This window comes from Aotus nancymaae, unplaced genomic scaffold (assembly GCF_030222135.1).
Source record: "Aotus nancymaae isolate 86718 unplaced genomic scaffold, 86718_ANA_hifiasm-v0.15.2.pri h1tg000108l, whole genome shotgun sequence".
In the NCBI taxonomy this organism is placed as follows: Eukaryota; Metazoa; Chordata; class Mammalia; order Primates; family Aotidae; genus Aotus; species Aotus nancymaae.
In genome coordinates, this window is record NW_026988523.1 from 33,833,900 (window position 1) to 33,859,587 (window position 25,688).

At 48.9% G+C, this 25,688-nt stretch overlaps 1 protein-coding gene across 1 annotated transcript in view; it reads left to right on the forward strand.

Moving 5' to 3' along the window:
* The window catches only part of IL6R (interleukin 6 receptor), a gene marked incomplete at its 5' end in the record, with an annotated part of 37,427 nt that extends 15,006 nt beyond the window's left edge, over positions 1-22,421 (forward strand). Inside the window, 4 exons of the mRNA XM_064370459.1 lie at positions 4,772-4,818; positions 6,242-6,311; positions 10,607-10,700; positions 17,746-22,421. Of these exons, the coding sequence (XP_064226529.1) occupies positions 4,772-4,818; positions 6,242-6,311; positions 10,607-10,700; positions 17,746-17,992 (458 nt within the window). The remainder of the gene's footprint in view (positions 1-4,771; positions 4,819-6,241; positions 6,312-10,606; positions 10,701-17,745) is intronic.
* Between the last annotated feature and the right edge of the window lie 3,267 nt (positions 22,422-25,688).

Genomic DNA, 25,688 nt, shown 5'->3' on the forward strand with positions numbered 1-25,688 from the left:
GCTCAAATGATTCTCCTGCCTCAGCCTCTGAGTAGCTAGGACTATAGGCATGCACCACCATGCCTGGCTAATTTTTTAAAAAACATTTTATAGAGATGAGGTCACCTATGTTGCACAGGCCTTGAGTGATCCTCCTGCCTCGGCCTCCCAAAGCTCTGGGATTTATAGGCATGAGCCACTGTGCCAGGTTGGAGCCCCTTTTCAAAGAGGGCGTGGGCAAAATGCCTGGGAAAAGCCCATTAATTATTCCTTGCTCCTCACAAATAATCCTTTAACTCCCTCTCTTACTCCCCAAGAGTGGGAATCACAGCTGTTGGAGGAGGTGCTGCCAGAGGTTTGTATTTGCTCATGAAGCCGGGGCTGGGCGGTGGCCCCTCCAGCTATATATTATCTTCTCAAACTCTTTGACGGTGCATTCTGGAGGAGTTGTTTTGTTCCTCTGCAGCACTCCCAAGTGGGACATCCTGGGGTTAAAGAGCCTTGGTCACACATTTCTGGAGAGATTTTGCCCTGTTCACTTCTCTGTGTGGCATCCCGAATTCCCTCTCTGCCCTGTTTTCTGCAGCTTTCTGGAACATTCCACTGGGGACCCCACCCACTTCCACTGCGTCACCTGCCACTTTGTGCAGAGCACTGGCTCTGGAGGCAGGTGGCGTTGCGTCTAGTTGCTGCCCTTGCCCTTGTCTAGCACGACCCTGGGGAAGTACCTCACCGAGACTCAGTTGACTTATTTGTCAAGTGGGAATAATAATACCTGCCTCAGAAAACCCAAACCCAGCCTCGCTGGGTTGTGAGGCTTCAATGAGGTGAGAAGCGATTAGCACAGAGCCTGGCACATGACAAGGGTGCAATCAATGCCAGCGTGACTGCCTTTCACCAGTGTCTCCTGCCAAGCCTGTTTCTTGAGCTCTGGATTCACGTCTTCAGCTCAGCCCTGACTTCTGGCCAGAGCCTCACTCCTGTGCCAGGTGCTCAGCGTGACCCAAACCAAACATACCACATCCCTCACAGACCTCCCTGCCCAACTTGTCAAGGGGACACCCCATCCACCCAGCTACCCAGCCAGGAGCCTGCACATTGAGCCTGCGCCAAATGTCTGTGCCTTGGTTTGGGTTCTCACCACTCGCCGCATCTCAGTAGCATCTGGCAGTCAGCCGTCCTGGTGCACTCCACTTTTCATGTCCCTCTCCATGAGCCTCCTCCCACGTCCTGCCTTTGCCCACCCGCCTGACGTTCCTGAGCACAACTGGGTGATTCCGAAATGTTGGGATTTCACAGGTCTGTAAAATTTTGAAAACAATTCTGGGGACCAGTTAAGGTTACCAGCTTTTTTTTTTTTTTGAGATGGAGTCTCATTCTGTCTCCCAGGCTGGAGTGCAGCAGTGCCATCTCAACTCACTGTACCCTCTGCCTCCCGGGTTCAAGCGATTCTCCTGCCTCAGCCTTCTGAGTCGCTGGGATTACAGGCATTCGCCACCACACCCAGCTAGTTTTGTATTTTTAGTAGAGACGGGGGTTTTTCCATGTTGGTCAGGCTGGTCTCGAACTCCCAACCTCAGGTGATCCACCCACCTCAGTCTCCCAAAATGCTGGGATTACAGGCATTCGCCACTGCACCCAGCCAGTTGCCAGCTTTTAATTTTGGTAAGGAAGGACATAAAATTAAACAAGTAAGTGAAAAATAGCTATTAGCATTTATTATCACCATAATTCACGAAAGAAAGGATGCTTGGCCAGGCGTGGTAGCTCAGGCCTCTCATCCCAGCACTTTGGGAGGCTGAGGGGGGAGGATTGCCTGAGCCCAGGAGATAGATACCAGCTGGGCACCATAAGGAGACCCTGTCTCTACCAAAAAAAGTTAAAAAAAAATTAGTCGGGCATAGCAGTGCACACCTGTATTTCTAGCTAATCGGGAGGCTGAGGTAGGAGGATCGCCTGGGCCCAGCAGTTGCAGGCTACAGTGAACTGTGATTGCACCACTGCTCTCCAGCCTGATCAACAGAACAAGACCCTGTCTTAACAACAAAAAGGCTGCTTTAACTGCCCCCCACAGCCACCCCACAAATGAGGAAGGGTGAAACCTCAGAATGAGGGGCGCTTTTGGCACCCAGACACTGTGGAGGTGGACACACAGCCTTTTCTGTGCTTGTCCTCACTGGGCTTCTCTCCGCAGACCATGCCGGGTGGTGTTTGGAACCCAGCTGGAGGTGAGTCATTTCTCCTCAGCAGACTGTCGGCTCCTCAAGAGGTTTATTTATTTGTTTCTGCACAAGTGGAGGAGCAGTGATGAGCTCTCTATTGAGTGGTTTACAGGCTGTGAGGAAGGTGTGAAGTAGGGCCCGCTTGCTCAGCGTGGGGGAGTGGCCCGGCACTGCTGAGCCTGTGGGTCCCACGGTCTCTCCTCCCCTCTTCCTGTGGCTTTGTGATTCATTCCCACTTTAACCCCAGAAACCTGAGCAGCCAGAGGTTACTGGGCTTTCTCTGGCTGTCCTGGGGGTCAGGACTGAGGGTAGAAACTTTTTTCCTAAAGCATCTCTCTTGAATGTAGTATGAAGAGCCTTTAAAAAATCCGGGCTGGGCGCTGTGGCTCACACCTGCAATCCCAGCACTTTGGGAGGCCAAGGCGGGCAGATCACCTGAGGTTGGGAGTTCAAGACCAGCCTGACCAACATGGAGAAACCCTGTCTCTACTAAAAATACTAAATTAGCAGGGCATGGTGGTGGGCGCCTGTAATCCCAGCTACTCGGGAGGCTGAGGGAGGAGAATCACTCGAACCCGGGAGGCAGAAGTTGTGGTTGAACCGAGATCACCATTACAGTCCAGCCTGGGCAACAAGAGCAAAACTCTGCCAAAAAAAAAAAAAAAAAAAAAAAAGCCAGGGTCCCATTTCTATGGTTCTGAGGCGACAAAGTGGAGCCTAAAAGGCTCTAGATGCAGCTGACTCTGCTGCGTTTGGGAAACTGCTGGACTGCATGAGCATCTGTGGTCAGCCGTATTTTCTATTCAGTGCTGCCCCATCTTCTTTTCTTTAAGAGATGAGGTCTCACAATGTTACACAGGCTGGTCTCAAACTCCTGGCCTCAAGCGATTCTCCCACCTCAGCCTCCGAAAGTGCTAGGATTACAGATTTGAGTCTGGCCTGTTCCCATCTTCTTCTTTGTCTTCTGATTTTAGCTTTCATTCTAGCGCCCCCACGCCCTCAGGTCATCCTTTAGACACGTGGGCTATGAGTGTAACTGTTTTCTGCTGGGCTGGGCTGGGCTGGGCAGAACGCAAAGGAATAAGAAACTGGTCCCTCCCATGAATTAATTCTAGGTTCAATTCTGGTCACACTTGCTGTGTGGCCTTGGACAAGTCACTCTCCCTCCCTGGGCCTCTGTTTCCCCTCTGTACAATGAGAAGAATGGATGCATTCTTACACCCCCTCTAGCACTGCTGGTGTGTGGTTTCCCCCTTACTGGTGACAGCATCCTCCAGGAATTCTGGAATCCCTCCCCCACGCAGAAGCAGGATCACCCTCTCCCCGCCTCCTTGCTGGTCCTTCTTACTCCTGGCCTGGCGAGGCTCGTCATTTTTGTGTAAACCATTCTGTGGAATTTTAGAATTCTTGATGGAAAAATGAGCTGACAAGAAAATGTTTTGAAGTCCAGAGCATTCCACTCACTGCCTGTTATGGTTAAGACCTGGGCTTTCACTTAGATACTTAGCCTCCTCTTGGCTTGGGGTTTCTACAGAAACGCTGTTCCCGCAGATGGGGAGGGAGCCGTGAGGGTGCCTGGTCCACATCCCTGCTGCTGCAATGTTTACTAGACCCATGCAGGCAGGTGAATATTTGTTTATAAATTTTTTATTGCAAAAAGGTGCAGAGAAGGAAATTGAAATAGTGCTTATACTGGTGATGTGTAACTTTCCATTTTCTTCTTCCTGTGTGTAGATACATAGCATTATGATATGTATTGTATTACACAATAAATAATCATATAAATGTTTCTTTAGAAAGTTTGGATCAAAATACATGGAATTTTTCTTGTCTTGCGTTTTTTGTATATCATGTCTTCAATGTTTTTCTAAAATATTTTTGGCCAGGTGTGGTGGCACATGCCTGTAGGCCCAGCTACTTGGGAAGCTGAGATGGGAGGATCACTGAAACTCAGAAGTTAAGGCTACACTGAGCCATGATCATGCTACTGCACTCCAGCCTGGCAACAAAGCGAGACCCTGTCTCAAAAAATAGAATAATTGGCCAAGTGCAGTAGCTCATGCCTGTAATCCTAGCACTTTGGGAGGCTGGAGTGGGTGGATCCCCTGATGTCAGGAGTTCAAGACCAGCCTGGCCAACATGGTGAAACCCCATCTCTACTAAAATACAAAAATTAGCCAGGCGTGGTGGCAGGCACCTATAATCCCAGCTACTTGGGAGGCTGAAACAGAATTGCTTAAACCCAGTGGGTGGAGGTTGCAGTGAGCCGAGATCATGACACTTCACTCTAGCCTGGGCTAAAGAGTGAAACTCCATCTCAAAAAAATAAAAAAATTAAAAAAAAAAATACCCCCCACACATATGTATAAAATAAATTTTAAAGGTTTTTGCATTATATAGTTATCCCATAATTTATATAGCTGGTCCCTTATGGTTGGATATTTGGTTATTTCCAGCATGCTGTTCTTTTAAATAACATTGAGATGAACTTTTTTCTGATTCTGAAGCCCCTGAGACAGGACTCCAGGGCCCGTGAATCACTAATGATGGACCCTTTCTTCTGTCCGCAGAATCCAGGAGTCCTCCAGCTGAGAAGGAGGTGTCCACCCCCACGCAGGTGAGCTCCTGTTCTTGTAAGAGAGCCAGGGCAGCAGCACCTAGTGGGTAGGCGTGCGGGCTGATGCGAGACCTAATTTGCTTTAAATCCCAGCTCTGTCACTTACTAGAAATGTGACCGTGGTGAGTTACCTGTGCTTTTCAAGCCCCTGTGAAAGGGGATCATAGAAGTTCTCTCATCCCAGGACTGTCAGGTGTGGAGCAGCCCTGGCCTGGCACGCAGAACTGTGTCTAGCGGCTGCTATTTCGTCTCTGAGCTTTTTGGACACTGCTCACGGCTTAGCTTGAGATTGGATTCTGTTCATCTGAGTCCTTTCCCTGTGGACTCCTGGTGTCATAATTTGCTGGAAAGAGGATTACCTCTGAAGCTGCTTAGCAAATTCCTGGAGTGATCCAATTTCCTATCCAACTGTGTCTCCTCCTGTGGCCCCTTAATTCCCTAAATGCTAAGCTGGGAGGCATAGACACTTCTGGAGCTGTGCAGCACAGGGAAAGAGCTGGGGCTCTTGAACATTATCTGTGTTCCATGTAGGAACAGCTGCAGGTGAAGCCTTTACCCGTGGGGCTACAGTGCTCCCAACATGAGATCTGGGGAAACTGACACCAACCGAGGACTGGCCACATCCTGCTAAACTGTGAGCCTGGCATTTGCTGTTTCATTGGCTCCTTATGTTGACCTTACAAGGGAGGCCTTGTAAGAGCTTCTTACCTTGGGTTAAGAAGTCTGAGGCCCGCGCAGTGGCTCACGCCTATAAGCACTTTGGCTCCCAGCACTTTGGTAGGTCGAGGCGGGTGGATCACCTCAGGTCAGGAGTTCCAGACCAGCCTGGCCAATATGGCGAACCTCCGTCTCTACTAAAGATTAATAATTACAAATTTAGCCTTGTGGATCGCGCCTGTAATCCCAGCTATTCAGGGGCTGAGGCAGGAGAATTGCTTGAACCCAGGAAGCGGAGGTTGCAGTGAGCCAAGATTGCGCCATTGCACTCCAGCTTGGGCAAAAAGAGTGAAACTCCATCTCACAAAAAATAAAAAATAAAAAGAAGTCTGTCCAAGGTGACATTGCTCATAAGTGGTGGAGCCAGGATTCCAGTTGAGGTGTTATCTGCGCCTGGCATCGGACCTGTAAGCTGCCTTCATGTATCCATTGAGTATCTTCTCTATGCAGGGTGCTGTGCCCTTAAGCTTTTATTGGAGAGACAGGTGGAAAGAAAACCTCACCTTTTCTATCCACTTATCAGGTGTAGATAGAAAAACATGCAAATAATAGGATTATTGTCTTTTCCAGTGTTACGGATGAAATGAAGAAAGGAATGCTTTGGGTGGATCAGGGAGGGCTCTGAGGAGGAGGTAATTCCTGAACTGGTTCTGAATGATGGTGGAATCTGCAGAAACAGGCTGATGGTGAAAAATGTCTCTTTTAGGCACCTACTACTAATAAAGACGACAATAATACTCTCCCCAGAGATTCTGCAAATGCGACAAGCCTCCCAGGTAAGGAATGGGTGTTTTCATATTCCCAGGGTCTGAGGGATAGAAGATTTGTCTCTGCAGAAAGTCCTTTCTTATTTGGACAGGTCGTCAGAGGATCAATGGCAGAATTTTTTTTTTTTTTTTTTTTGAGATGGAATCTCGCTCTGTTGCCCAGGCTGGAATGCAATGGTGTGATCTCGGCTCACCACAACCTCTGCCTCCTGGGTTCAAGTGATTCTGTTGTCTCAGCCTCCCGAATAGCTGGGGCAGTAGGCACGTGCCACCATGCCCGGCTAATTTTTGTATTTTTAGTAGAGACAGTGTTTTACTATGTTGGCCAGGCTGGTCTTGAACTCCTGACCTCAGGTGATCCGCCTGCCTCAGCCTCCCAAAGTGCTGGGATTACAGGCATGAGCCACCGCACTCGGTCAGAAATGTTGTTTTATTGCTTTATATGTTGAAGTTTGGTATTGTTAGCTAAGATAAAATGAGGATACTGTAAGAAGAGAGGGATAAAGCAGTGAGATATTATCCAATGGGCCCACAATATAAATGAATGTGCTGTAAACAAGATTGTTGGAGTCTGAAATGGAATACCTGTTGAGGGAAATCTTTATTTTGTGAGCCCATGATTTCAATGCTTCTGATTCCCTATACCTGCAAGACCAGGAAAACTTACGGTATTTGAATCAAGAAAGATCACAAGTCCTGTGTTTGACTAGGTGTATGGGACTCGTGGAATCTAGACTCCAGAGATTCAGTAGTTGAATGACTCCAGCTGATGGCTTTTGGGCTTTGCGAGGGAGTCCTTGGCCTCGTTCCCCATCTCTGGGTGGATTCCTGCCTGCACCTGATTCTGGCTGCCTCTGCTACACCAGCCCAGGTGCAAAGCCCTACCGTGGTGCAGTGCACCTGTGGAGCTCTGCATAGCTGGGGACTCGGAGAGGATTAGAGCCATCCTGTTCTCAAGGAGGCTACAGTCCAGGCTCTGACAAAGAGTAAACTGGTAACTGTGACAAAGAGCAGAGTGTGAGATGGGCCAAAAGGGAGGCACAGGTAAAGCAAAGTGGAGTTTAGAGATTTGAGAGTGTTCAAGCGGAGCAGTCACAGAAAGCTCATGGAGGAACTGCCATTTGAAATGGGGTTCGAATGGTATGGGTGGGATGCAAGAGGCTGGGTGTTCAAAGGTTGCTGTGGGCCAGGCATGGTGGCTCATGCCTGTAATCCCAGCACTTTGGGAGGCTGAGGCGGGAGGATCACCTGAGATCAGGAGTTCAAGACTAGCCTGGCCAACATGGTGAAACCCTGTCTTTACTAAAAATATAAAAATTAGCCGGGCATGATAGCGGGTACCTGTAGTCCCAGCTGCTTGGGAGGCTGAGACAGGAGAATCACTTGAACCTGGGAGGTGGGGGTTGTAGTGAGCTGAGATCACGCCACTGCACTCCAGCCTGGGCCACAGAGTGAGAGTCCACATCAACAAAACAAAACAAAGGCTGCTATGGAGGAGAAGGACCCTCCAGTCCTCTCTGTACCCCCTCACTAAAACCATCCATGGGCTGACAACTCCCAGTTTTATATCTCCACCCTGATCCGTCCACTAAGACCCAGCCTCATGTACCCAGCTGCTGCCTAGTTGACATATGGGACATCCACTAGCAGTCTCAAACTTAACATGCCTAAAAGACAATGCCTGACGCCTCCCCACCTCTTCAGCCCACATCTGTTCTTCTCTCTCTTCCCTGTCTCAGTAACTGGTACCGCATTTGCTCAGGTGCAGGGGATCGGGCGTGCTTCCTCCCTACTCCTCATCCTGTGGCCAGTCCCTCAGCAAGCCTTGTCCTTATGCCTTGAGAAGTGTCCAGGAGCTGACCACTCACCATCTCCAGTGCCAACACCCGGTCCAGCCCCTGCCACCTCTCCTCCAGGAGAGCTTCCAGGGCTGCCAACTGGTCTACCAGCTTCTAGTCTTAACCCCCAACCAATCCTTTCCCAACCAGCACCTAGAGTGTCCCTTAAGACACAAATCCAGGCTGGGCGCGGTGGCTCATGCCTATAATCCCAGCACTTTTGGAGGCTGAGGTGAGTGGATCACGAGGTCAGGAGTTCGAGACCAGCCTGACCAACATGGTTAAACCGCATTTCTACCAAAAATACAAAAATTAGCTGGTCATGGTGGTGGGCACCTGTAATCCCAGCTACTCAGGAGGCTGAGCCAGGAGAATTGCTTGAACCTGGGAGGCAGAGGTTACAGGGAGGCCAGAGGTTGCAGTGAGCTGAGATTGCGCCACTGCACTCCAGCCTAGGCAAGAGAATAAGAATCCATCCCAAAAACAGACAAACAAACAAAAAACACACAAGTCCAAGCTCTCTCTGGCTCAGTGCCATCTCCCCTAGAATAAAAGTCAAAGTCCTGACAAAGTCCCCTGCGGGGAGTCCCAGCGAAGCCATGTGGTCCCCTATCTTCAGACGTTGCCTCTCCATTCTCCCTTTCCTCGCTCTGCCCCGGCCACACTGCCCTCCTTGCTCCTCCACACACGTTCCGTCCCAGGGCCTTAGAACCAGGCTGTGTGCTCTGCCTGGACAATCTTCCTCTGACGTCCGTTTAGCCAGCTCCTTCCTATCACTCACGTCTGCTCAGATGCACCCTTCTCGGGAGCTCTTTCTTGAAAATTTTTTCAAAAAACATTTGTTTGTCTGTCTCCCTTGATTGGATGTAACATCCATTTAGGCACATGATAGGCACTCAATGAATATTTGTTGGATGAAAGAAGGAACAAATACATGGCCAGGCGCCGTGGCTCATACCTGTAATCCCAGCACTTTTAGAGCCTGAGGTGGGTGGATCACCTAAAGTCAGGGGTTTGGGGGGCGGGAGACTAGTCTGGGCAACATGGCAAAGCCCCATGGCAAAAATTAGCCGGGGAATTGCCAGGAGGCAGAGGCTGCAGTGAGCTGAGATCGTGCCACTGTACTCCAGGCTGGGAGACAAGAGCGAGACTCCATTTCCAAAAAAAAAAAAGGAACAAATATAAAAGATGATGAAATACTAATAAGTGAGCAAGCCAAGCACACTGCTTTCGTCACACGGCTGTGGCTCTCAAGAGATGTGGGACGCGCTTGGAGAAACTTGTCATTGGAGCCAGTGCCCACTCACCAGCCTGGGCTCACTGCACTGCCTGCCTCCAGTAGGCATCTGAAGTGAGGGCTGGCAGGCAGCCTCTTCATCAACAGTGGGTGGCATTTCAGGTAGAAGAGCTGAATGCGGGGTCCATTCAACTGTGACTGCATTCCCAGCAGAAGGAGATGGTTTTGCTTAGATGTACCCTCTGTTCGGTCCAGGGTCTCTGGCAATGGTAGGAAGAGCCTTTCTGTGGAAAGACGTGACTGGTTGCAAAGGTAGTTTCTTCTTTCCTTAATTCAAGGAAAGGTTTTGGAGATCCTCCTTTGTATTGGCACTGCGTAAGCAGCTGGCAGTGTGACAGTGAAAAAGACACGTGCGGTCCCTGCCTTCAGGGAGCTCAGGCTAGAGGTGGAACTGGAGAAATAACTGGGAGGGGCGCTTGCTCAGCTTGGAGTGGGGTCAGTTCTCAAAGGAAGTGGCATCACCTCATCTGAGACCCAAAGGCCATGTAGGGACTGGACAGCAAAGGTGGGGAAAGCAGCCAGGAGAGAAGAGGGAAGATGTGTGGAGAACCCTGGAGGAAAAAGATGGTGGCTTGCTGGAGAACTGAATGAAGATCCTACGGCTGGGGCTTGCGTACCAGATCCAGGGACTGGCAAGAGATGGCAGCCCTGTGGAGAAAACTGCTTTCAAATACTTGATTTAAAGCATCTAGTCCTCTCTGACATTGTCGTCAATGGAACTGCCATACCATCAAGGAGGTCCCCAAAGCCTTCCGTCGTGCCCCCTCTGAGCCTTATGGGGACAGGTGGGATGCCACCAGAAAAGCCACCCTGAAAGTGAGTGGGAGTCCGTGGCTAACCACAGGTGCTCAGAAACCCTGGCTTGAGGTGCCTCTCTTGCCAAGTGGTGGAATCCTGGAGTGTGCCAGATTAGGCTGGGGATAATTCTTATAGAGTGGGTTTTGTTTTAAAAAAAAATGAAAATGAAACAAACAAACAAATAAAACAGTTAAGCTTGTCAGGTGGCCTGTCGATTGGCAGAGCTGTTTCCTTTTCTGGGAGGGGTTGGAGGGGAAGGTTCCTTTGAGGCTTTTGACAGCACCAGCTAAGTGGTTTTCTTCTCTTCCTCCTGTTCCTTTTTCTCTGTATTCTCCTCTTCCTCCTCTATCTTCATTTTTTTTTTAACCTAGTGCAAGATTCTTCTTCGGTACCGCTGCCCACATTCCTGGTGGCTGGAGGGAGCCTGGCCTTCGGAACGCTCGTCTGCATTGCTGTTGGCCTGAGGTGAGACGGGTCCTGGGGGATGGCCCTCTGGTGTTCTCATATTTCGTATCCAGCTTTCCTTTGCCCGTTCTGAAATTTACAGTGCATCTATTCATTCATTTATCCATTCATCAAATGGATACACACACCACAACACACACAGTAGGTCAGGAGTTCGAGACCAGCCTGACCAACATGGTTAAACCCCATTTCTACTAAAAATACAAAAGTTAGCTGGTCATGGTGGTGGGCTCATGTAATCCCAGCTACTCAGAAGGCTGAGGCAGGAGAATTGCTTGAACCCGGGAGGTGGAGTAGGTGCTGTGTGTGTTGTGGTGTGTGTACAAGCCCTGTTGTAGGTGCTGCAGGAGACAGTGCTGGGCAGGACACATGCCCAGACTTCCAGGAGGAAGCCAGACACCAAGAGGACTCACTGGTGTGGTAAGAGCTACAAATAGCGAGCCCTGGTGAGGAGAACTGACCTGGTTTTAAGGAGGAAGAAGAATTGATTTGAGGAAGAAGAGAAAGAAGAGGGTTCTTTCTTTTTTTTTGTCAGGGCCTTACTTACTCTGTCACCCAGGCTGGAGTGCTGCGGTGCAATCTTGGCTCACAGGACAACATCCACCTCCCAGGTTCAAGTGATCCTCCCACCCCAGCCTCTGGAGTAGCTGGGACTGCTGGTGCTTTCTACATGTTAGCTCATCGCACCCTGCCGGTGGCCCTGACCTAGCCTGACCACCACGTGTGGTGTGGGTTGAAAAATTAGCAAGATGATTACTCAAATTGGATCCTGGGTTGTTTTCACTTTGCCTTTTCAATGAGGTAGAGAACAAGCCGTCTAAAGAGTGTGTGGAAGATAAGATTCTTAATGAGTAGAAGTAGCTCCTTGGGGATGTGAAGGCTTTTGTGTTTTTTGGCCAGTGAGGGGCCATGTCAGCGTTCAGGGGTCCACCTCCTGCCTGACAGAGGATTCCTTCCTAGGCATACCCTCCTGTGTTCTGGCTCTCTGTCTACATTAGGGCTTCAATAGGCTTTTCTCATAACCCACCACAGCCCCGATAGAGTAGATATGATATCCATTTGACAAGGGAGGAAACTGAAGCTGAAAGAGATGGAGCAATAGCAGCTAGTAAGAATAGGCCGGGCGCGGTGGCTCACACCTGTAATCCCAGCACTTTGGGAGGCTGAGGCGGGTGGATCACCTAAGGTCAGGAGTTCGAGGCCAGCTTGGCCAACATGGTGAAACCCTATCTCTACTAAAAATACAGAAATTAGCTGGGCATGGTGGTGCACACCTGTAATCCCAGCTACTTGAGAGGCCGAGGTAGGAGAATTGTTTGAACTCAGGAGGCGGAGATTGCAGTGAGCTGAGATCGAGCCACTGCACTCCAGCCTGGGTGACAGAACGAGATTTTGCCTCAGAAAAAAAAAAAAAAAAAAGAATAAGAATAAGGCCAAGAGTCTAACCAAACTCCTGTTCTTTTGATAGGGCCTTAGGGGTCATCTAGTCAAACTCTTTCATTTTATAAATGAGGGAACAGCCCCCAAAGGTAAAATGACTTGCCCTAGGACAAGCAAGAGCCGGGAGTGGAACACATGCCCTGAGAGTCCCTGTCCATGGTCCTCACCTGCTATTGGCTAAGTGCTGGGCCCAGCTGGTCCCATCAGCCCACCACTGGCCCTTACCATGCAGCGCCATCTTGGTGTGTTGTAACCGCTAATGGAGGAGCAGTGGGTTGGGAACAGACCTGGTCTGTTCTTCTGCCGATGATGCTTGGACACTGGCTGGTTGCTAAACAACCAGAGTCCCTGCAGGCACAGAGAGGGCCAGTGCCCTGTGCTGAGAAGTTGCCAGGGATTTATTTCCTAGGCTAGTGAGTTTCCCTTTTCTTCTGTATAAGGCAAATCTATTTGGAAAGAGACCAGTTATCTAGAGTGATGAAGAAGTCTTCTATTCCCCAAATCCCCTCTATCCAGCAAAGTGTATAAACTTAGAAATACTCTGGGGCTCTGGGCTGCCAAAATGGCTGAACCATGGCTACCATGGGATGGCCACATTTACAATAGATGGAGTGTGAGGGCAGGTTGACCTTGTCCTGCCAGTCTATACCATATTTTTTGTATTGCCCTAAATATTTTCCAGCATTATCAGTGATTTTTTCCTTTTATTTAAAGTCATTCTTTTTTTCTGAATCATAGATAATTTTAAAAAATTTAAACGTGCTATTGAAGAAGCCTTGCCATCTTATAGGAGCCAATTCCTCCCACCCTAGTCCCTGTCCCCCACCAATTCTCTGTCTTTATTTTAGGTTATCAGGCACTGGGAAAATAGGATTCTCCTAGTAGAGAATTACTTTTCAGCATATTTATCTAGAATGAACTTAACATCATTAAGTGAGGACCTCCTACGTGTATGCCTATGACTTAAATACCATTTTGTTTTGAATGTAGTGTATCATTCCAGTATTTTAAAATCAGAGGCTGGACGCAGTGGCTCAGGCCTGTAATCCCAGCACTTTGGGAGGCCGAGGCGGGTGGATCATGAGGTCAAGAGTTCGAGACCATCCTGGTCAACATGGTGAAACCCTGTCTCTACTAAAAATAAAAAATTAGCTGGGCACGGTGGCGCGTGCCTGTAATCCCAGCTACTCAGGAGGCTGAGGCAGGAGAATTGCCTGAACCCAGGAGGCGGAGGTTGCGGTGAGCCGAGATCGCGCCATTGCACTCCAGCCTGGGTAACAAGAGCGAAACTCCGTCTCAAAAAAAAAAAAAATCAAATCAAATCAAATCAGAGTTCTCCTATCTCCACGGGGGGGCAGGGGGCGGGATATGAGCAGAGGGGCTTTCACGGTGTCCTAGGCCATGGAAGTGGCTGGGTACAGTGGGTACTGTCTGTGGCCTTTGGGGTAAGGGGTGGCACCTTGGTTTCTACATATCTTTCTAAAAAACAGTGAAAATTTTGAGTGTTTTAAAAAACCTCTTTTAGCTACAGAATCTTTTCTTTAAACAAAACGTTTTGAAGCCCAAATATGTGAAAGAGATAAAAAGTGGAGGTCAAGGTGCAAAAGGAGGCAGCAGAGAGCTCATCTGTTTCTTCTTCCTGCCTGCCCGCTTCCTCTCCAGCCCCCAGGCCCTGTTTAGACCCATCCGGGCCAGCTCTGGATACCCTCAGACTGGCTGGTTTCAAAGGCCTCTTTGAGTTTAGCGATTTTCAGAAAAGGATTCATACTCTCCTCAGAATATTTCAAAAGAAAAGCTCACCTTTCTTGGTTACCCATTCGGTTACTTTGAAAAAAAACTGAGGGTAGAGATTGCTTCCATATTAGTTAAATAAGGTCAATAGGGACTTAAAAAATATATACATACACACATACACAAATGTATGCAATACGTTACTGTTACTGGTGATTTGCTAAATAGTGACAAATGGAAGAAAATATGTGTCATCCAAAGGGGGCCACTGTTAATTTTCAAAACGTAAATGTGATTGAAGTCTAACAAACATACAGAAAAGTTCACTCATCATGTGGACAGCACCATGAAGTGTACACGCCCATGTCATTGTAATCGTAATGAGATGCACGTGGCAAGTCAAGATGCGGAGACGCCAGGTTGCATCAGAGAAAGAGGTTTAATGATAAGGTCACTTAGGGAGGAGATGGGATGAAACCTCAAATCCAGCTCCCCAAGGAATTTGGGGCTAGGGTCGTAAAGATGCTGGACTGGGCCAAAGCATGGAGATATTTGGCTGGTTGCAGAGTGCAGGGTGACATCCTGGGACAGGGAGGTAAGAACCTGTCTTCTCATACCAATGCCATTCCTCTGTGAGGGTCTTCAAACTGGTTGCTGGAATTTGGGTTCTGAAAAACATCTTTAGTGATCCTTAAACAAAAGTCTTAGGACCCTAATGTCAGAAATCCCATATACAGAAACAACAGGAATGCAGATGGTTAGTATCTAGGGCTACGTGACTTTTTGCAACAAGGAAATGGGCCAGAGTGCAGCCTGATTAATGCTTCATTATAACTATTAATAATATATTTCTGTCCAGAACCCAGCGTGCAGTTTTTGTCAACCCCGTGGAGATGGTTTTACAATCAACACCCAGATCAAGAACACTTAATATTTAGACGAATTTCCTGAGTCTTTTTCCTCTGCCTAGTTTCTTGTTTGTTTTTTCACAGCCATGGTTATTCTGTATCCTCAACCCTGCATCCTGCCTTTCACACTCAGCACTATAACAGGCATTCTTTCACATTAGTACAAATTCTTTGTAAGTCTCACTTTCATTAGCCATAGTGTTAGATGGATAAGCCAAGTTCTCCTAATCGACCTCCCATTACTCCTAATTGGTGGCACCCAATTACCAATTATTTGGGTGTTATTTTGCTTTTCTTTTATTTATTTATTTTTTGAGACGTATCACTCTGTTGCCCAGGCTGGAGTGTGATGGCACGATCTTTGCTCACTGCAACCTCCGCTTCCTGGATTCAACCGATTCTCCTGCCTTGGCCTCCTGAGTAGTTGGGATTACAGGTGTGTGCCATGACACCTGGCTAATACTTTTTGTATTTTTAGTAGAGATGGGACTTCGCCATGTTGTCCAGGCTGGTCTTGAACTCCTGACCCCAAGCGATCCACCCACCTCAGCCTCCCAAAGTGCTGGGATTACAGGCATGAGCCACCATGCCCGGTCCTTATTTTGCTTTTATAAACAACACTGTGTTGAACATCTTTGTGCATTCATCTTTTTCCATTGCTATGTTCTTTCTTTTCCCAGAAGTAGAGTTCCTGGGTCAGAGAGTCTGAATTCTTTGAAATCCAGAGTGTAATTAATGACTTGCTCCTCAGTCCTCTCCTACAGGAGAACTCCATTCAATGACTCAGCATAGCTCCAGTCAGCAGTCCTGCTGGGCTCTCTTCCTGTGTGGTGTCCAAATGGTGAAGCCCTAAGTAACATTCTGCAGATTGTTTATCCCATTTGGATACCAGGCTAAGAGCCAGTGGCAGATTTGGAGCCAACTATTAATTATTTATCATAACAAGGACAGGAATAACCTGTCGATATAAAAAGAAACGCAAGGAAAAACCCCAAATCTTGTTTTTGACATTGATTTCCCCTCCTCTTTCCCAGCCCTTCCTGGAGTAACTGATCTTCGATGGAATTGAGGGAGGCCACCTTGCTCCCACTTTGGGGTTAGTAGGCATGCCAATCACAAAGTGGGAAGCAAGAGGGGGGTGCTGAGGCTTGGGGCACTGGCCACCCCGGCACAGTTGAAGGGCCCCTTCAGGAAGGGGACGTGACTGTGGCTTTGAAGATCCATGTCGCCATCTCATCTTTCTTTGAGCTGTCAAGTGACTTTTCTCAGTTCCTGAGCCCTGGCTTTGGGCCCAGAGTGGAGCGCTGTGAACGAAGCTGTGATCAGAGAGATGTCTATCTCCTTCCTGTGTAGCACTGACTTTCCTGTCAGATGAGTCAACTTGTGCCCAGTGGTGCCCATGGCTGAGTCTGTGGGAACTCACCAGTGTGGTGGGAGTGGACCCAGAGGTGTGGGGAGAACTGGGGAGGTCGGCAGCATTGGGAGTGAGAGGAACAGCAGGGCTGTTGAGGGAGCAGTGTGACCCTTTTCCTGCTATCACATGGTGCTTGCAAATTATCTGCCTCCTGCCAGCCTTACTTTGACTGAGAGGCCCATTTTTTTCTCTTTTTTTTCTGAGGCGGAGTTTTGCTCTTGTTGCCCAGGCTGGAGTGCAATGGCCTGATCTCGGCTCACTGCAACCTCTGCCTCCCGGGTTCAAGCGATTCTCCTGCCTCAGCCTCTCAAGTAGCTGCAATTACAGGCATGCGCCACCACGCCCGGCTAATTTTGCATTTTTAGTAGAGACAGGGTTTCTCTATGTTGGTCAGTCTGGTCTTAAACTCCCAACCTTGGGTGATCCACCTGCCTCGGCCTCTCAAAGTACTGGGATGTAGTGAGCCACTGCGCCCAGCCCGAGAGGCCCATTTTCTTTCTCTACTAAAAGAATACTTTATTTTTCTCTTTTTTAAGTAAATGGATTTGGGACTGATGATGTGTATCTAATGAACAGCCTCTGGAATGGGACGATTAAGGGACTGTGAAGTGACTTTTTGGGGTGTTAAAGGGACACTCATGGCCACACATGCCTCAGTTTCCTCACTCATAAATTGGACCAACAATACACACCTATTTCCTTGGGAGAGTTTTGGAAACTCACCCAAATTCACCATACTCTGAATTTCACCATACTTCAGAGTGTGGTGAAATCCCTGGTGATAAAAACAGCCAGGTTGGGTGTGGTGGCTCTTGCCTGTAATCCCAGCACTTTCGGAGGCTGAGGCAGGCAAATCTCTTGAGCCCAGGAATTTGAGACCAGCCTGAGCAACATGGCAAAACCCTGTCTCTATGAGAAATACAAAAATCAGCTGGATCTGGTGGCATACACCCCAGCTACTCAGGAGGCTGAGGTGGAAAAATCACCTGAGCCCAAGGAAGTTGAGGCTGCAGTGAGCTGAGATCGCACCGCTGCACTCCAGCCTGGGTACAGAGCAAGACCCTGTCTTAAAACAAACTAGGCCGGGTGCAGTGGCTCATGCCTGTAATCCCAGCATTTTGGGAGGCCGAGGCGGGCGGATCACCTCAGATCAGGAGTTCGAGACCAGCCTGATCAACATGGAGAAACCCTGTCTCTACTAAAAATACAAAATTAGCCGGGCATGGTGGTGCATGCCTGTAATCCCAGCTACTCGGGAAGCTGAGGCAGGAGAATCGCTTGAACCCAGGAGGTGAAGGTTGCAATGAGCTGAGATTGGGCCATTGCACTCCAGCCTGGGCAACAAGACCGAAACTCCATCTCAAAAAAAAAAAAAAAACAACAACAACGCACTAACCAAAAAAAACAGCTGATGGGATAGTTATTGCTCCTTTGAGCTGAAACCTGGGAGTGCCAGGCCACCAGGGCAGCCAGCGGTTGGTGTTTTCCACTGTGGGCTTGTCACAGGGGGAGCTAAACATCTGTGTGTTTGTCTTTGTGTGTTTGTGTGAAGGTTCAAGAAGACGTGGAAGCGGCGGGCTCGGAAGGAAGGCAAGACCAGCATGCACCCGCCGTACTCTTTGGGGCAGCTGGTCCCGGAGAGGCCCCGACCCACCCCAGTGCTTGTTCCTCTCATCTCCCCGCCAGTGTCCCCCAGCAGCCTGGGGTCTGACAACACCTCGAGCCACAGCCGACCAGATGCCAGGGACCCACGGAGCCCCTATGACATCAGCAACAGAGACTACTTCTTCCCCGGATAGCTGGCTGGGTGGGGCCGGCAGGCTGGGTGTCAGGCACGTTGGACCCTGTAAATGACGGAGTCCAAACAGGCTCAGCAAAAGATGCTTGTCACCGCCATGCCAGCTTGTCTCAGGGGCGTGGGGTCTTTGGCTTCACTGTTACGGAAGAGCCTTGTGGATGTTCCTACGCCGGGGAAAATCAGTCTGCTGCAGCTGTTCAGAAGGAAGAGGTGGTTCAGGTTTCAAACCTCCCCTTCCAAATGCCCTGCTTAAAGGCATTACAGTGAACTTGGGCCACTGCGGACAGAACTGTGTCAAGACTCTTTGGACACTCATGTGGACACTCAAAGCCGGGCAGCTTGGTGAGGCCTCCGTGTGGAGAAGTGGCTGGCAGCCCGCCCCCACCACCTCTGCGCAAGCTGCGCCCTCAGGCAGGTAGGATGAATTTCCAGCCAAAGCCGCCTCCAGCCGCCACGCTCCTGGCCCACTGCAGGGGTTTATCTTCCAGCTCAAACTCTTAAAACCCAAGTGCCTTCGCAAATTCTGTTCTTCTAGGCCTGGGGACGGCTTTTACTGAAACCACCAAGGCTGTGGGAAGAAGCTCTCTCCTCCCTTTCTTCCCCACAGTTGAAAAACAGCTGAGGGTGGGTGGGTGAATAATACAGTATCTCAGGGCCTGGTCGTTTTAAACGGAATTATAATTAGTTCCTCATTAGCATTTTGCTAAATGTGAATGATAATCCTAGGCATCTGCTGAATACAGAGGCAACTGCATAGGCGTCAGGTTGCAGGACCTCAGGTGAAAAGCAGAGGAAGGACAGGAGTGGGGCACGGCGTCTCCACCATCCCCTGGAGTGGGGGTGAGCGGGGATCACAACCTCTGAAAACCAGTGTTCTCTGTTCTTCACCTCCCACAAAGGAGAGCTGGCCACAGGGGGGCAACTAGGGAAGATAATATTAAGGACAATGTGAAAAGAAAAATGAGCCTGGCAAGGATGCATTTTAACTTGGTTTTTAAAAAAACTGCTGACTATTTTATCTTGAGAGGGCGGAATAGCCAATAGTTGCTGCGTCAGCATAGAAGTAACTTACTTAGGTGTGGGGGAAGCACCATAACTTTGTTTAGCCCAAAACCAAATCAAGTGAAAAAGGAGGAAGAGAAAAAATATTTTTCCTGCCAGGCATGGTGGCTCATGCCTCTAATCCCAGCACTTTGGGAGGCTGAGGCAGGAGAATCACTTGAGTCCAGGAGATTTTTCGTTTGTTTGTTTATAGAGATGGGGTTTCACCATGTTGGCCAGGCTAGTCTTGAACTCCTGACCTCAAATGATCCGCCCACCTTGACCTCCCAAAGTGCTGGGATTACAGGCGTGAGCCACCACGCCCGGCCGAGTCCAGGAGTTTGAGATCAGCCTGGGCAACGTGGTGAAACCCCATCTCTACAAAAAACACAAAAATTAGCTGGGTGTGGTGGAGTGCACCTGAAGTCCCAGATACTTGGGAGGCTGAGGAGGGAGGATCTCTGAGCCAGGCAGTGAGCCGAGATCGCACCATTGCACTCCAGCCTGGGTGACAGAGCGAGTGAGATCCTGTCCCCCCAAAAAAAAGAAAAGAAAAGAAAAAACATTTTTCCCTATTAGAGAAGAGATTGTGGTTTCATTCTGTATTTTGCTTTTGTCTTAAAAAGTGGAAAAATAGTCTGCTCTTCTCTACTCTAGGGAAAAACCAGCCAGCATGTGCCTACTCCCCCAGGCGGTTATGGAGAGGGTGTCTGGTCCCTGTCCCAGTGCTGGGAAGGAAGCCTCCCACAGCTACCACTCAGGGTCCTAGAAATTCCCCACCCCAAAAACCATGAGCTTTCTGCTATCAAAGGGGAGATCCATTTTAAAAAATCCCTTACCTCGGTGCCTTCCTCTTTTTATTAGTTCCTTGAGTTGATTCAGCTCAGCGAGAATTGAAGCAGAACTCAACATCTAGCAGTGACACCGTGACTAACCGCCTCAGCTGACTTTCCTGTCCCAGCCTTGAAAATTCAGTGGCGTTAGTGGTTACCCAGTTAGCCCTCAAGTTATCAGGATATTTCAGAGTGGGGATATGATTTAAATCAGCTGTGCAAGCATGGCCCCAAAATTTACCAGACCACAAACCTTTTCTTTTCTTTTTTTTTTCTTTTTGAGATGGAGTCTTTCTCTGTCCCAGGCTGGAGTGCAGTGGCACAATCTCAGCTCACTACAACCTCTGCCTCCCAGGTTCAAGTAATTCTCCTGCCTCAGCTTTCTGAGTAGCTGGGATTACAGGCGCGTGCCACAACACTCAACTAAATTTTGGTATTTTTAGTAGAGACAGGGTTTCACCATGTTGGCCAGGCTGGTTTTGAACTCCTGACCTCTTGATCCGCCAGCCTCGGCCTCCCAAAGTGCTGCGATTACAGGCGTGAGCCACCATGCCTGGCCCCACAAACCTTTTCTCTTAGAAAAACAACCATTACCAGACAGGTGCAAAAGGATGAAAATGACCATGTTTTATTTATGGTTTGCCAGGTTCAAGTTGTTACTATCTTCAGCAAGCTGTGATTTTCATTGCCGGGTTTGACTGTAGATTTTAGACCCCTAAGTTGGCAAAAAGTCAAGCAGGATGGCCAGGCGAGGTCGCTCACGCCTGTTATCCTAGCACTTTGGGAGGCCGAGGTGGGAGGGTTGCTTGAGCTCAGGAGTTTGAGACCGACCAGGGCAACACAGACACTGTCTCTATTAAACAATAACATTTAAGAAAAAAAAAAAATGGACAGGCAGGTGGTTATGGTGGTTCCCTCCCATCCTGCCACATAAAGTTTCTGAGACTTGAGAACAGCAAAAATGCTGTTAAAGGGAAATATTAAGAATGAGGATCTGCACGAGGTGATTCTGTGCCCACGGTTCTTTGATTCTTGACACTGTTTTACCCACATATGGTGTTACCAAAGCCGGGGCAGAACCACGCTGGCGGAAGATGTGAAATCCAGATAGCTCATTATTGCCAAGAGCTAGGCAGCTTTGATCTCTGAATTGTTATTGCTTTCATTATTATTGTAATGGAACTGCTTTTTTTTTTTTGTATTTAAGAGGGGTTTTTTTCCCCTTTATTTTTCATAAGCTAGTGTAAATGAAGAAACTGTGCCTTCTTTGGGCTGTTAGGCCTGGCTCAGTGTACACAGGTATACACCTTAAGCTTTCTCTGTCCTCTGTGGTGACTGCACACGTGTCTCCATCCACGGGGCGTTTCCACCGGCGTTTCTGCGGTAGAGCTGTCGTTCACGTAACACCTGTGGCCGTCTGCCACGCAGCCAGACGTCAAACGCTGGGACAGAGACCATTTAGGTGAAATAAGACATCTTAGCCTCCTGAGTGGGGAAAGTCAAAAATAGGCTGGTTCAACATCTAACGTAAAATGATCAATAATGTTTGTAGCATTAATGAAATATTTTAAGAACTATGTCCAGGGCTAGCATTGGCTGAGTTAAGAGGCTCTTGGTAACTCGGAGAGCTCTTAGCCTTGATGGGGACTTGTCCTTCCATTTGTTTGTCGGGCTCTGAGCTCACACCAAGCCTCTGGCATTTCCCTGCTGTCTTGGGAGAGAGGAAAGTGGCTGCCTCAGCCGGGTGTGGAATCTGCTGCTGGAACCAGGCTGGAAGCCCGCCTGGCGGTGAACAGGTCCCAGCAGGGCAGGCTGGAAGCGTTGTAGTCTGTGGGTCTGTTTCCTGGAGAATGTTCAAGAATGTCTTCCTGGCTGCTTTGGTGCTGAGCTGTATCATCTTACAGCACAATCTGAAGGCTGACCCAGGTGGGGAGGATGCTGTCACCAGCTCCAGGTGGAGTTGGTGAGAAATCTGTCTTAATTTGGAGATGCCCCGGCAGCCCGTGACCCTTTAGGGCAAGAGCCCGGCACCCAGTTGTCCCGTGCAGCTGCAGGCAGGGGCCTGCGCAGGGAGGGGCAGGCGGGCCAGCTCAGGGTCTGTGCCAGGTCCTCCTCAGTGCCCCCTAGAGCCCCTTCAGCCTCCTGTCCTTGTGGCTGGGCGCCAGCACCAGGGAGTTTCTATGGCAACTTAGAGATTATTAAGGAACATAGTCAGCTTTATGAACATATGCTCAAATGAAAATCTACTTTAGGAGGAAAGGATCGGAACAGCGTGTGGCAAGGCTGTTAATTCACAGAGAGGCCTTACTGGATGGAGATCACATCTGTTAAATACCTCAACTCTACATCGTTTTCTTAGAGAGAAATAATAGTTTCAAGTTTTTGTTTGTCTGTTTCTTTTACCTAATTACCTGAAAGCAAATTACCTGAAAGGCTGATGTCTGTATATGGGGCAAAGGGTCAGTATATTTTTCAGTGTTTTTTCCTTTTTACCAGTTATTTTGCATTTAAAGTGAACACTGTAAATGTTTGGAATAAATAATTTTTAAAAATACACTTGAAATGTAATTATTGCTTTGCGTACCTGGGTCATCTTTAAAAAGGCTTGGATGATTAATGAGGAGAAAGGAGTGAGGAAGGGTGGGCAATTCAGTAGAACCTTTTTTGGGGGGATCCCCTTAATGCAGGATTAAAGGACCTCTCAGAGAAAAGTAGGTAAGTTCAAGGAAGCAGCAATTTCTCAGAAGGCGTTAATTATGAAAGTATTTCCCACATGAGTCCTGGGATTTCTGGAAGGGGTGTTTGGGCTTCTGCCATGCTTACATCACATTAGCAGGTGGCGGACAGGTGGGGAAGGAAAAGGAAGGGCTGTTATTTGTCAGAAGACTATTTTTTGGACCTGGGTGGGGGTGTCACAGTATCACAAAGGCCACCCTGAACTCTTGATCATCAGATAGGCCGAATCCATCCCCTACTGAAAAGGATCTTAGGTGGGAAAAACTTGGGACACAGCCATCCACATCTTCCAGAGGAAAAGCCATCATGCGGACTCTGTGGGTGAGAGCTGCTGTGTAAACAGTTCAGGGATGGGGAGGAGAAAGCTGCAGGGAAGCCTGGAAGTTATGCAACCCCACTCAAAGCTGGAGTGAGCGGCGCCGCCTCTGGGCCCCCACCTGGGCAGTTAGAGGAAAGCCACAGGACAGGTGACAGCGGCCGCCATCTCCTTCAGGACACCAGGCTCTCCTCTTTGGAGGCTGGTCCTTGTCTTGCAGAAAGCGATGCAGGGACCAGATGTCACCCAGGTGGCCAGGCTGTGTGGGCTGTGGAGGGGGCACAGGAGTGGGCACTGGAGCCAGGAAGTGGAGGGAGCTGTCTCCCTTTCTTCATGACATCGCTGTTAGGATGACATGGTTACGGGGCTCTTTCCAGAAGAACTCGGGGGAGAGCAGATGGTGGTTTCTGCAGAGGACGGCAAGGAACATGCAGTTATTGGAACAGTCTCCTAAGAAAGCATTTGAGGCACAAGGCAACCAAAGCTTCCTACATATCTTGAGAATTACAGGGCAGTGGCAGGAAACAGTATTTGCCATCCTCCAGTAGCAGAGGTGTGCTGGTGAAGTGAAAGGCCTTTAAGGCTGGGCGTGGTGGCTCACTCCTGTAATCCCAGCACTTTGGGAGGCCTAGGTGTGTGGATCACTTGAGGTCAGGAGTTCGAGACCAGCCTTAGCCCGGGCGTGGTGACACACACTTGTAATTCCAGCTACTAGGGAGGCTGAGGCAGGAGGACCGCTTGAACCCGGGAGGTGGAGGTTTCAGTGAGCCGAGATCACACCACTGCACCCCAGCCCAGGTGACAGAGTGAGTGAGACTCTGTCTCAAAAAAAAAAAAAAAAAGGAAAAAAGAAAAAGAGAAAGGTTCAAATGCAGCACTGCTGTGTACAAGGGTTGGGACGAGAACTCAGAGTAACTCCTTAGGCAGAGTGGGGATGAGGGACCTGTGGCGCCATCTTTCAAACACTGCCCAATCTCTAGTGGCTTTATGGAAGTTCCCATCTTCTGCAGGCGTATGTCACTTAAAAAATCAAACAGGCCAGGCACAGTAGCTCACTCCTGTCATCCCAGCACTTTGAGATGCTGAGGTGGGAGGATCACTTGAGGTGAGAAGTTTGAGACCAGCCTGGTGCACACAGCATGACCCTTTCTCTAAATAAGAAAAAATGAAAATTAGAAAAGAGAAAGTACATTTCCCTATATCTACAAAAAAGAAGAAAATTAGCCAGGCATGGTGGCACCTGCCTGTGGTCCCAGCTACTCGGGAGGCTGAGGCAGGAGGATTGCTTGAGCCCAGAGTTCGAGGTTATAGTGAGCTATGTGCTCCAGCCTGGGTGACAGATGTCTCAAAAAAGAAACAAGCAAACAAAACAACACCAGTTCAGTCATGTCCTATTGCATACTCGGTTTTTTTTGGTGACAATCCACAACTTGAATAAAGTTTTTCAGTATAGTGTGTGTGTGTGATTAAACATTCACAGTTTAGGTGTATGCATTATTCAATTAAGGGTGTTCTTTCTTCTAAGATAACTTCAAATTGCTTAATAAAGCTGCCCAATGTCCTGAAAGAAAATAAACTCACTGCATCATGGGAAGCTGCATTTTGATATGTCAGTATGATTTTTTTTTTTGAGACGGAGTTTCGCTCTTGTTACCCAGGCTGGAGTACAATGGCACGATCTCGGCTCACCGCAACCTCCGCCTCCTGGGTTCAGGCAATTCTCCTGCCTCAGCCTCCTGAGTAGCTGGGATTACAGGCACGTGCCACCATGCCCAACTAATTTTTTGTATTTTTAGTAGAGAGGGGGTTTCACCATGTTGACCAGGATGGTCTCGAAATCTTGACCTCGTGATCCACCCGCCTCGGCCTCCCAAAGTGCTGGGATTACAGGCGTGAGCCACCGTGCCCAGCCCATGATTTTTTAAAGAATGAAATGTATCAGGTGGCCAATGCAGTGGCTCATGACTGCAATCCCAGCACTTTGGGAGGCTGAGGTGGGTGGGTCACTTGAAGTCAGGAGTTCCAGACCAGCCTGGCCAACATGGTGAAACCTGGCTCTACTCAAAATACAAAAATTAGCTGGGCATGGTGGCAGGTGCCTGTAATCCCAGCTACTCAGGAGGCTGAGGTGCAAGAATCGCTTAAACCTGGGAGGTGGAGGTTGCAGTGGGCTGAGATTGTGCCACTGCACGCTAGCCTGGGTGACAGGCTGTCTCAAATAAAATAAATTATCAGAAGGGCAACTGTATTCTATTTTGGTTTTTAAGTTTGTGTGCTGCTCAATAAGTTTTTAAATGGTGGAGACAGGTGCGGCGTGGTAGCGTCTGTTACCAGAGATAGATGAAGTAAACAGCAGAGGAAGTAGCACCTGCCCGCACCACTCACGTAGGCAGCGCGTTTTCCAGCAGAGCACAAATGCACCTTGGTGTGCAATGCGGCCAGCTTGTTAGAACCCTGCTCCTGGCTTCATCCTCAGGGATTCCAGTTCAATAGGTCTGAGGTGGGCCCCAGAAAGCTATATAAGCCGCTCAGATGGTTCTGATGAAGGTGGTGGTCCATCCTCAGAGTGACTGGACCATGAGTTCCACAATGAGGTGGGTGCTGGGGTTCCTCATACTTTGGGACCTGGCGGGCTTCCGTGGATCCCTTCTTTGGGCGGGCCTGTGCATCAGAAGGAGGCCAGGTGCCAACCCTCAAACCCAGCAATCACAATAGCACGAGTGTAAGTTCCACATGCGATGCTGCTGTACAGCCAGCTTTAAAGATCTCTG